General features: G+C 48.9%; 1 protein-coding gene across 1 annotated transcript in view; it reads left to right on the forward strand.

Annotated features, from left to right (window-relative positions):
- SPOCK1 (SPARC (osteonectin), cwcv and kazal like domains proteoglycan 1) overlaps positions 1–12,117 on the forward strand; it is a 517,559-nt gene that overhangs the window by 382,894 nt on the left and 122,548 nt on the right. Inside the window, exon 6 of the mRNA XM_057748448.1 lies at positions 2,398–2,524. Within this exon, the coding sequence (XP_057604431.1) occupies positions 2,398–2,524 (127 nt within the window). The remainder of the gene's footprint in view (positions 1–2,397; positions 2,525–12,117) is intronic.

Genomic DNA, 12,117 nt, shown 5'->3' on the forward strand with positions numbered 1-12,117 from the left:
GACTTCTCCCTTGTCTACCTTTAGCTAAGCTCCTTCGGGCTGCCTTCCTCTGGGGCATCACTGCACACGGTTATGTCTGCTCCAGCAAAGCTGCCCACTCTTTGGACTTTATCGCTGCTTTCCAGGAACTCAAACCAAGAATTGCTTCAGCTGTGGGCATGCACACTGGGGACTGACCCAGGAGAGGGGCTGCCAGACACCAGAACTGCTGCCTGTAGTTGCTGATTCATTATCAGCATCAGGCAATCTGCTGCGCGAAGGATGATGCATGTGGGGTGTTCTCCTGGAGGAATCACGTACTCAGATTAACCCCGTGCCGACAGCCTGCTTCTCTGCTGCATGGCATCCCATCCCCTGCCATCCCTTTTTTGGTAGTCCAGAACACACCTTGAAAGAAGAACGTGTGTTTGGTTAAGAATAGTAGGAGACCTCATGTCCGTGTGATTTAGAAATGCAAACAATAGATGTTTTTATTCCAGAGAGGCAGGGACAAAGTGGGTAGCTGCTGTGGAAGCGGGGAGGCGAAGAGAGGAGCCCCACTAACAAACATGTAGGTGCCCCAGTGAATTTTCAGGCTAGTCATCTAGGTGGGACTGAGATGGGTTGAAGAAGAGTCATCCCTGGATGTTCCACGGCTGTGCGAATGTCACCACACATATAGCCCCCTGTCATCTCCATCACTGTGGGCAAGACTCTTCCCCAGCTTGGCTTTAGTTGCCCCCATGAGAAAAATGAGTCATCTGGAGCAGGCCATCTCCAAGTGCCCTCACAGGACTTCCTCTCCTTGTTCATTGGTCAGACAGGCTCAGCCCTACAACCCGTTCAGCCTGGGGTCCCTGATGGCTCCAAGTGTTGTGCTGTGGGTACGTGGTTGACCTCCTGATGTCAACCTCCAAGGTAGTTTCTCAAACAGATCTTCCTCCTCTCACTGCCTCTCCCAGATCGCTGGAGCAGGATTGAGGCAAGATAAGAACCAAGTTGGTGGGTGCTGTTTCTTTTTCACTTTCCTTCATTTGGAAGAGGGTAGGTTATGTCGGATGCCAAACCCAAATTCCTGAGGAGCTGGAGATCTATTCCACACCTGGCAGAAAAGATTTCCTCATTGTGGCCCATGAGTCCTGGGGAATTCAGTTTGCCATTCCAAACCTAGGGCCTTAGAATTAAATCATATTTCTATGGCAATGGTACTTTCATTCCCCATACCCCCATCTATTAGGGCAAATAATAATGATAACAGCAGCTACCATTTTTATCGCTTCATATTTTCCAGGCATTATACTGATAAATACACACACACACGTGTGTGTGTGTACGTTTCAGCTCACTGTAATCCTCGTGCTCTCTGCTTGAAGGAGATACTATTCCCAGCCCACGTTACAGATAAGGAAACTGAGATTTACAGGGTGAAATGTCCTGCTGCGATCATACAGTCAGTGGCAGAGCTGAGGTCCGACCCTGTGTTTCCTGACTCCAGAGCCCAAGTAAGCACCTCGCAGGACTGCCAGCGCAAGGCACTTCAAGGGCACAGGACCTGCCTGGTGGGTGGGTGACTCTCACTCGCCTGTCCTCCACCCAGAACTCGCCCCTCAGCTGGGAGAGTGGCTCCCAGTGGTTTGCTGGGAGAGCAGCTTCAACTAAGAGAGGAAGGGCGGCTGTAACTGCAGGCCCTCGTTTCGGTGGTTTATGATATGGGGATGGGGTTCCTTCCATGGACATGAGCCATCCTAATAGCACCATTTATCACTGTGACAAAGGTTAGGATGGGGGAGACTGGAGCTGGAATGAAAGAGTAGAATTCTGATGATTTTAGCAGTTGAAAGTGACATCACCTCAGAGCCGCTATCGGATGGCAAATTGAAAGCTGGACTGAAATTGCTTTAAAATGCATCCAGAGGTGGTTTTCCACAGCTGTGATAAAGTCATTTGGCTGTGTTTGCAGATGCGTTTCCGTGTAGACTGCTCTCTGCGTTGTCTGTGCGCCCTCCCGCTCGGAGGTGGCTGGTTGGCCCCAGAGGCATCTGAGGCTCTGCGTGCTGTCTGGGGGCACCTGTGATCTGCCACACCCTGCGTGGTGCAGCTGGGGGTGCTGACGAGTCACTCAGTGTCTTTTTAGTGCATTGTGAATGTCTCTTTATGTAAGTCATGTGTTTACAACGTTTCTAATGGCCACATTGCTTTCCTCCGTCCGTCTGGTGAGTTGAACCTAGGCTTTTGGAACTGTCTTCTGCCCCCTGTCAGTGAGCTGGACTAAAAGGGGGTGATGGCCAGGGGCCTTGGGGATGCACCTGGCTATTTGACCTGCCCTCATTTATTTGTCCTTTATCCAGGTAACCTGGAGGAAAGACCCATGGGGACCAGAGCCTCCGTTACCTTATGCCCTCTTTTTCTCATCCTCAGGCAAAAGAAGGGGAACGTGGCCCACAAGCACTGGGTCGGACCTTCGAATCTGGTCAAGTGCAAGCCCTGTCCCACGGCACAGTCGGCCATGGTCTGCGGCTCCGACGGTCACACCTATACATCCCAGGTCGGTCTTCTTTTGCTGTCTTTTCTGTCATCAAAAAGTACTCTGTGCCTGCTTGTTCTGACAGGCTCTCTGGGCCAAAACCGGGGCCTGTGAATCTCGGTGGCCTTTGGGCCTTGCCTGTGAGAAGCTGACACATGAACAGACTCTGGCTGAAGAGGCAAGATGAAAGTGTTATCTCCTGTGTAACTGGTGATCGAGGGCTAAGGGGAAGGGTGATTCTGAGAGCGGCATGTGGTCCTGAAGTGAATCTAGACCAGCTTCCTGGAGGAGGTGAGGGAGCAAGCTGTCCCACCGGTGTGAGTCATTCAGCTCAGCTGATGGGGAGCACAGGTGTGAGGGGACCCAGGGTGCCTCCCTTGGGGACAGCCTGGTGATAGCAAGGTGTGAGATGGCAGCACACGTATAAGCTGCATTTATGGTGTATCTAGAATGTGTCCAGCGTGAAACCAGGCTCTGGAGCTAGAGGGGCTGCTCTTCCTTTCTCTGGGGACTTCAGGGCTTACGGTTTAATGTGGGGGCAGTGGGGTGCCAGGATGGTGACAGGTCATTTTAACTCAAACCAATGGTTTCATGGAAAAAGGGGCTAGGGATAAAGTGGGTCTCTTTATCCTTGCTGAAGCAGTGAGGAAAAGTTTCACAGAGGAGGAGCATTTCATCTGGCCTCTAATGAAAGGAACTATAGGCAGGGAGACAGGATCACCAGGGTGGAGGAAGGAGGTGGTCATTTGTTCTCAGAACTCCAGACAGTCTCCTTGGGCTAAGGATGTCCATTTGTGTTTGGGAATGGGTACCTTTCGCTGGGGTAATGAACGAAGCACAAAGAAACTGCAGCATTGACAAGGGTTTGCTTATTCTCTTATTCACCAGATACACACAGCACCCGCTCCCCCACCCTGAGTGCTGGGCGTGAAGAGTTGTGTGCGTGTGTCTGAGGAACTTTCTGTGAGACAGGCATCGGGGGTGAGGAGTGAGGCTCTGACGCGCGCATCCCCTCTAGCCAGAGCGGCACCGCTTTTCTCTCTCTTCTTGTTTTCTCTGTAAGGTTCGTTTGCAGAAGGGGGTGCGGGGCTGAGGAGGGTTGCAGCTGGTGACTCCCTGGTCACTTGTGGCCACACTGCCACGTCATCAGTGGGCTTAGGCCTTTACGCCGGTCCTGCCTCTGTCCCTCCCCTGCTGCGTGACGCATAGCTCTGTTCTCTGTGATCGCCTCACCACCCTGAACTTTACACCCTGGAGACTGCACGGGCCTGGGGTCCCTCGCTGCCCGCTGTCCTCAGAAGCGTATTGGGATTATTACAAGGCTGTGGCAGGCTTTCCTACTGATTCTGTGTGGTGCCAGTCACGTATTTTTATTCACCAAGAGTAGATTTTTATCCTCTCAGATTTTCACATTTTCCTAACCAAGGGGAATATATGTAACAAAACAGGAAGCCAGAAGGTTTGTCTAGCTTGTACCCAGACCTATGTAATCTGCATTAGGATCTCAATATCATAATTACTGCTTGGTAGTTCCTTTGTATCACTAGAGCCCTTCTTATGCACCAGGCTCTGTGCCAGCTGCCGGGGAAACTTATGACACAGTGGAAATAAAAAAGTGGGCTCTTCTTCACGGCCAGACTCAGTAATCCTTACCTCCCCACCCTGAGACCTGCCGTGTGAATTACAGCTCCTCTGCCCAGGGTCACGGCCAGGACGTCCTGGCCCAGTAGCCCAGCCCAGCTTGGCTGTGAGTGCCCACCTTCCCCCTGTTCCCTGCTCCCCCTGACCCCGAAGGAACCGCAGTTTGAGATCGTTTGGGGCTTGCGTCTAAGGCCCTGCGCACGTCTGAATAGTGCGTTTACGGTAACACGGATGACTCAGACCTGTCCCCCACGCCCCGAAGGCAGAGCAGGCCATCACTGTCTGTCACCTGAAGCCCAGCTTCTGGGTATGTGAACAATTGCCTGGAGATTCTGTCAAAATGCAGATTATGATAGAGCAGGTCTGATGTGGGGCCTGAGATGCTGCATTTCTAACGAGTTCCCAGGTGACGGCCATGTGCTGCTGGTCCACGGACCACACTTTGGATAGTGAGGACTTCAGGTTTTACAGGCACCTCCTAATAGGTCTCTTCACCTCCAGTCTGCCCTTCCCTGGCCCCCCAAATCCATTCTCACATGACATAAGAGGTGGGGATTACTCTGTAATACAAGTATTTGTGTGTCTCCCCCACTTAAAATGCATGGATGGCTTTCCTCTTGCAGCTGCAACTAAGCTCAGACCCTTCACATCATCAGCAAAGCCCTCCAGAGTCTGTCTCCATAATCACCTCTTCTAGACAGATCCTTCGTTCCTTTGTCCAGCAACTGTCTCTTGAGCCCCCGTCGTCATTGTTCTAGGCACTGTGCAAGAGCATGGAGGGGCAGTGGGGAACCAGAGCAACTCCGTTCCTGCTCCCTTGGGGCTTACACTCTGGTGGGGGAGACAGACAGAAATAACTGACCAAACACATAAATATGTAACTTCAAATTTTGGTAACTGATACTAAGGAAATACACGTGGTGCTAAGAGAGAGTGCGTGGGGTAGGCCTGCTCTATAGGAGATGGTGAGAGAAGGCCTTTTATTTTAAGATTTTTTTTTTTTTTTTTGATGTGGACCATTTTGTAAGTCTTTATCAAATTTGTTACAATATTGCTTCTGTTTTATGTTTTGGTTTTTTGGCCATGAGGCATGTGGAATCTTAGTTCCCTGACCAGGGATCGAACCCCACACCCCCTGAACTAGAAGGCGAAGTCCTTACCCCTGGACTGCCAGGGAAGTCTCGGGAAGGCTTTCTGAGGAGGTGTGCTTTGAGCTGTGAAAGGGGGTGGATAGAATGTTCTACACGGAGAAAATAGCAGGGGCCAAGGCTCTAAGGCAGGATGATGAGAACTAAGAGGATGCCATGATGCTCTGACAGTGAGTGAAGAGGCACAGGCGATGAGGAGGAGAGGGCGGCTGTGAGAACTGCCCAAGAGGAGACATTCAGCCAAAGCTCGGAAGGTGAGCAGGTGGTCAGGCGATGCCAGGCTTGCGGGACACTTGTTACTGTTAGTGCTTTCTTGCCCATGTCTGCCTTAAGAGTGTGTGGTCCTAGGGGCAGAAACAGTGCCCGTCCATCTTCACCAGGCACGGGACACATGGTGGGTGCTCAGTATTGTGGATGAGAGAGAGGAGCCGCGGAGGACTCCAGCTGAGAAGCAATGACGAGATTCCAGTCTGGGCAGCCCTTCCGGGGCTTAAGTGAAGGGGGTGCAGAGAGCTTAGTGATTGAGACAAGCAAGCCATCCCCAACCTGGGCCAAGCCACTTAGCTAAACGCCCAGCCTGGGGCCCTGGCAGAGAGAGGCTCCTTACAATGACTCCGTCTTTGTGAAGATCCAGTTTGTGCTGTTCAGTTATTCCTGTCAGCTCTGGAGTGAACTGTCTGATCCTGGTGCCTGCAATTGTAGACGAGCCATGAAATGTCAGTGAGTGATCAGGGCTGTTTGGGCAAGTGGCACGTTGCACATCAAACTCCAGCAACAACCTGCCCGCTCTCCTCTGTCTCTCGTTCACAGAAGGAGCTTCAAATGTCGGCTCCCCTTGACCCCCGAGCTACAAGGAGCCGTCGTAACCTGTCAGATGTGGCTTGAAATGCTGTCAGGTGCCCAGGGATTGTCTCTGCAAATGCTTGCTGGTCAGGGCCCCCTGCAGTTTGAGCAGGAAAGTTGGCTTTTTGCGTTAGAGAAGGTTGCCTGCTTACAGGTAGTGATAAATAGCTAGTTTAAGAGGCAGGATCAGTATTTGGAAGGCTCCCTTGCAATGGTTTTTCAAAAGAGGAATGGCTTCCAGATACTGTTGGGCAGAGCCCCAAAGTCTGTCCTGGCCCCAGCCTGCTATTCCTCTAGTGCCCTTAAATTCCTGCAGCTGCCTCAGTCCTGCGTTTCCAAGACCTGGTCAGCTGTCTTTTCTTGGAACAAAAGAAGAGACCTAATGCCTTCTTATGAGAAATTGTAGTACGCTTCTCCCCATCCTCCATGCGGGGTAGGCTGAGGCCCAAAGAGTAAAGAGCAGTGGCAGAGTTTGACACTCACAGTCTCTTGCCTGGGTATCTGTGATCACCCACTTCCAGTTAAAACAAAGGGGTGGAGGGGCAGCAGTGCAGTGGAAAAATGGTGTGGGTGTTGGTTTTCGACATTAATCTCCTAGTTTTCTATCTTAACTTCTAGAAAGTTGGGTGTTCTCTTTTTCCTAAAGAAATGAATCAAATGACCCATGCTGAAGGCATGTGTTGACTGTTCAAACCTCTGAAGCCAAGACCAGTTCTAAACCCTCGCGGTGTGCAGTGAGACTTCCTTCCAAGGGGGGTATTTCAGACTGGTCGGGTTCAGTATTGGAGTGCTTTAGTTATTGCCCCTAAATACATGGCCACTTGTTTATTGAGGCTCAAGAGCACATTTTTAGTCTCACAGACAAAGCTGTCACAGGACCACCAATAAACGGGCAGTTAATAGCGTGAAAGAGTTAACTATCAGTGAACAGATGACTTCCCATCCCCTGGAATTGCAGCCTGTTTTGGGTCATTGGGGTCAAGAAACAAAGGACAGCCAAGACCAGGATGCATGTATAACTGGAAGTGATTTGATGTCATAAATCAAATTCACAAAAATTAGTTTTGGCAAAATATATTGCAGCCCAGTCCCATTATCATCATCAAGGAAATCTGTAATAAATAATCACAATCCTCCAGAGGAAGTGTTCACCCTTTCATAGGTGGATCTGAAGTCTGTGGGGAGTGCCTTCTGGAGCAAGAGGAGGAAGGACCGTGGGTATCAGCTCTGTCCTTGATGCCCGGTGATTATTTAGAAGCCTCTGTCTGTAGCCGGGCTCTTCCAGTGTCCTGGCACCAGGGACACCACTCAGAGCTCTGTGACTCCCCCAAATCAAAGATAAAATCGGCAGGAATGCACGCGTCTTGAGATGAAGGGATATAAGATGTTACATGGCAATAAATGACTCTATATTCAGATTCTACAAAGCATAACCCACAGAAGATAAGGAACAGAAAACCACCACTGGGAACAGGCAAGTGGAGGCCAGCACTGAGCTAGTTCAAGAGTGTGGTAGAGACCTTGCCCCATCTACATGGCTTCTAGCCAACAGTAAGGGTCACCCTCATCATTTAACTTGCCCTGATGTCACATTCTTCTGGCCAGGAAAGCTGAAGGAGTCAGAAATTCAGTAAGTGTTTACTGAATTCTTTCTTACTCTGTGTCATGCACTGTGCTAAATACTGGGGATATGACAAAAGATGAAGCCCCAGTTTTCACGGAACCTACAAGGAAGGTAGACAAATTAGAAAAGCAATCTCCTTTCATAAGCTAGGTGTTCAGATAAGGGATGTTTGGGGTGCTGCGGCACACAGAACAGGGCCACCTCAACCAGTTTGGAGGTGTGAGTAGTCTTCTTAGAGGAAGTGATGGTTCATTGAGATCTTAAGGCTAGAAGGAGTCGCCCAGAGAATTAAGGGGGTGGAAGGTATGGAGAGCTCATTCCATCAGAGGAAGGAGGGGGTTGAAAAGATGAAACAAAGCATAGACCCCTTGAAGGAACCAGTGACAGTGTCACCGTGGCATTGTCTCATGGGGATTGTGGCCAGGGAGTTAACTAGCCACAGAAATGAGGCTAGAAAAGTATCAGGGGCCACTTTTCCAGGGCCTTGAAGGCCAAATGAGCAGGGCTGGACTTCACCCTAAGAGCGTTGGGAGTATTATTAAGGATTTTTATTTTTGTATTGGCTTACCCTGGCTGCAGGCTGGGAGTGGTGGGGGCAGGACTGGACGCCTGGACTTGTATTGTGGTTGCAGAGCTGAACAGGAAGTGGTCTGAAGAGGCATTCAGGAAGTCATAGCTGGACTTGATGACTGTCTCAATTTCAAGTACAGAGAGACATTTTAGCTTTGAGCTCAGCAGAAGGACATCTTCACCATCTGGATGCCGATGGGACTTGCAGTTGTGCTTGCCAACAGCTTTGTGGCCTCATTCTAAACCAGAGGGGCCCCGCCGTCTCTAAGTGCCTTTCCTCCCTCTCCTGTTATCCACAAAGAAAGATGAAGGCTCCTGGGGTTCTGGCTGCCAGCGTCTGATTTTGCCTGTAAGAAGGGGAGCATCACCGCAGCTGATCGAGTCTGGCCAGCCCAGGCTTCAGGTTGGCAATCTCAGCTTTCTCTCCCTTTGGAGGGGAAAGCTGTTTGGGAAAACTGTGAGCAGATCTGGAGTGGTGCTGGGGTCCTGGAAGCTCAGGAAAGGAGCAAGGGTGGAGGTCGCTGCTGCTCCAGGTTCTGGCCCTGCTGGGTCTCTCCTGGCTGGTCCTCTTTTAATAGGTTTCCTTGAAACCTCTTCACCTGCATCCACCTGACCAGAGCTCAGATGTCAGGGCTGGGACTGCCCATGTCCAGGCAGAAACTGCACAGCCTGGCCTTTGAGGGGAGGGCTCTTGGAGTGGCCCCTGGAGCCTCGTTCACTGGCATCACAGCCTGGCTGTTGGGAATGGGAAACAAGCCGGCAAACACCCACCTACTGCCCTCCTCCCCCCACGACATTTACTTTGTTAACTGCTGTTAAACAATTAGCAAATGGCTCTTTCTGTCTAGATGCAGAAGAGAGATCCAGAATTAAGAAGCGCTGTAGAGGAAGATGGTTCTGCTCTGTTCTGTATGCACACGTGAGGGAGGGGGAGAGAGAGCTTGCCTTACAGGGTTGGCATTTCTTTCAACATATTGTCGCCGCGGATTATATTATTTTCAGAGTCGTCTTAATAGTTTCCAACAATTGCTACCAAGTAAAGGTCATGTTTGAAGTTCTTGGCAAATGGAGTCTCTGTTGGCCGGCATGTCCCACGAACAGGCTGTGCTGAGGGTTAGAGCCAATCCAGGGCATGGATTTGCAAGCTTTCTCAAGATAGCGTCAAGCTCGGTATGTCTCCTTAGCCTCCCCCAGACTTTTATGGCCCTGCATCCGCAACAGGCATGGGTGGTTTTTATGTGTGGCTCCTCTTCTCTGCTTTTTGGCCACATTGAGGCTGTCGGTGTTTTCAGGGGTATTTTTAGATAGCCCAGCCTCCACAGAACCTGCTGGGTGAGAACTGTCTTCGCTTGTAAATGGCTCATTGTTGAGGGCCTCACTCTGACTAAGCAGAAGAGAAGATGATTGGACACGGAGGTGGGAGGCTTGCATCTGCACATTTTGTGTATCAGGAAACGGGAGTGCGATGGCAATGGCCATGGCCTCAGGAACAAGAGGTGTAGCAGCAGTCAGGCAAGACACTGGATGCTGCCATCTGCGCAGCCCTGTGGAGGGCCAAGAAGCAGTAAACACCCTCCCCCACCCCTGCATGCTCTCCAGTGGTGGGGCAGAAAAAGGTCGGGTTGTGTGCCCGTAGACCATACAGACACCAACGGTCTAATGAGGGAGTCGGGTCATAGATTTCACTATTTTGATTTTCTGTTGCTTAGAAGAAGCTAACACGAGAGGTGTTATGAGTTTGGAGACATACTCAGTGGCATCTAACCAACTCTAAGCAAGTTTGTTTTATACATTAAACAGTGTAAGGTTTGGGGACAAATTCCCCCATGGCAGATGCCCCAACTTTGCTTTTCCCCCTGAGGCCTTGTTCATTTTCATTGTCCTTTCTTCAATCTGGGGTAGCCAAACATCATTGGATAATGAGAAGCTAGTGTTCATAGTACGAATACCCTCAACCATTAGTTTAAATAGAATTCTTGCCCTCATTTGGTTATCACCCCTGTTTCTCTTTCACAGTGCTTTTGGAAGGAACAAGTATAAATAATATTTAAGATGTTTATTGTGTATTAGTTCTGGCTGCTTTAGTAAAAATTCAAACAGAACAGAGGCTTAAATAAGATACAGTTTTATTTCTCTCTCACGTAAACATTCTAAAGATAAGCAGCCTGGGGCTGATATGCTGCCTCCAGACTGTCAGCGACTAGCGTCCTTTACCTTGTTGTTCTGTCATCCTCAGCAATTGGAACTGTTGAGTTTCTGCATCTGCATCCAAGATGTCTGCTGTGCCCCACCAGTAGGAATGAGGAAAGGGAGGAGGCACAGTCTGGAAGTCACTAGTGTCACTTCTGCTCACATCCTGCTGGCCACAACTTAATCACAAGGCTACACAAAGCTGCAAGGGAGCCTGGGAAATGTGGGTTTTATTCTGGGGAGCTCCATATCCAGCTGAAATTTGAGAGTTGTATTATTAAAAAGAAGGATAGAGTGAATTTTGGAGTAATATAGCAGTCTCTACCATAGTGATTTTTTTTATTAGAGTATAATTGCTCTACGATGTTGTGTTAGTGTCTGCTGTACAATGTAGTGAATCAGCTATATGTATACAAATATGCCCTCCCTCTTGGACCTCCCCATCCCCCCTCCATCCCACCCATCTAGGTCATCACAGAGCACTGAACTGAACTCCCTGTGCTATACAGCAGGTTCCCACTAGCTATCTATTTTAAACATAGTAGTGTATTTACGTCAAACCTAATTTCTCAACTCATCCCACCTTTCCCCCACTCCATGTCCACTTGTCTGTTCTCTATGTCTGCCTTTCTATTCCTGCCCTGCAAGTAGGTTCATCTGCACCATTTTTCTAGATTCCACCTATGTGCATTAATATACGATATATGTTTTTCTCTTTCTGACTTTCTTCACTCTGTATGACAAACTCTAGGTTCATCCACATCTCTACAAGTGTAATATTTTAGATAATACCAACAGTGACAGTAACAACAAAACAACAGTACTTAATTATTGAATGTGTATTAGGTACTATGATGTTGTACTAAGTGCCATAGTATTATTTTATTTTCTCTATTATTCCATTTAGTTCTCACAATAAACCTTCGACGTAGGGACTATTAGTAGTCTCAAAGAAGAGAAAACTGAAGCTGTAAAACTTCGTCCAAGGTCAACACAGCTTTTAACAGCAGAGTAGATATTGGAACCCTGGTCTGCCTGATTCTCTAGTGACAGTCTTTACTTCTACGAGTGAAATGCCATCTGAAAAGTAATATAAAATACCAGCTGTATCATCAGGATGCTTTTGATTTCAAGTGACAGAAACATAACTCAAACTTAGCTTCTTCAAAAAATGAAGATTTACTGGCATGCGAGGCTAGAAAGTATACAGGGGTAGGCAGACTCGAGAGAAAGAAGGGGAAATTCAATGTCAACAACACTGCATTTCCTTCCTTCTCATCTTTGTCCGGCTCTGCTTGGCTTCATTCTGCCAAGAGGCTTTCTCCCCTTGGCAGGGAATATGGATTTTGACAGCCCCAGATTCATTTGCTTTCAGCCTCGAAACTGCAAAGAAATTTGCCATTATCTGTGTTTCAATCCCAGGGAAGGATTCCAATCAGCTGTTTTTGAATCATGTGTCCATCCTTTGATCAAATACTATGGTAACATGACTCTCTGTACCCCCACCCTTCACTATGATCAAGGATCGTATTTTTTACCAGAAGAAGAGGGAAAGAGTATTTACTGGACTGAATAAAATTTTAAAGTAGTGTACTGCT

This window comes from Hippopotamus amphibius, chromosome 1 (genome assembly GCF_030028045.1).
Source record: "Hippopotamus amphibius kiboko isolate mHipAmp2 chromosome 1, mHipAmp2.hap2, whole genome shotgun sequence".
Classification (NCBI taxonomy): Eukaryota; Metazoa; Chordata; class Mammalia; order Artiodactyla; family Hippopotamidae; genus Hippopotamus; species Hippopotamus amphibius.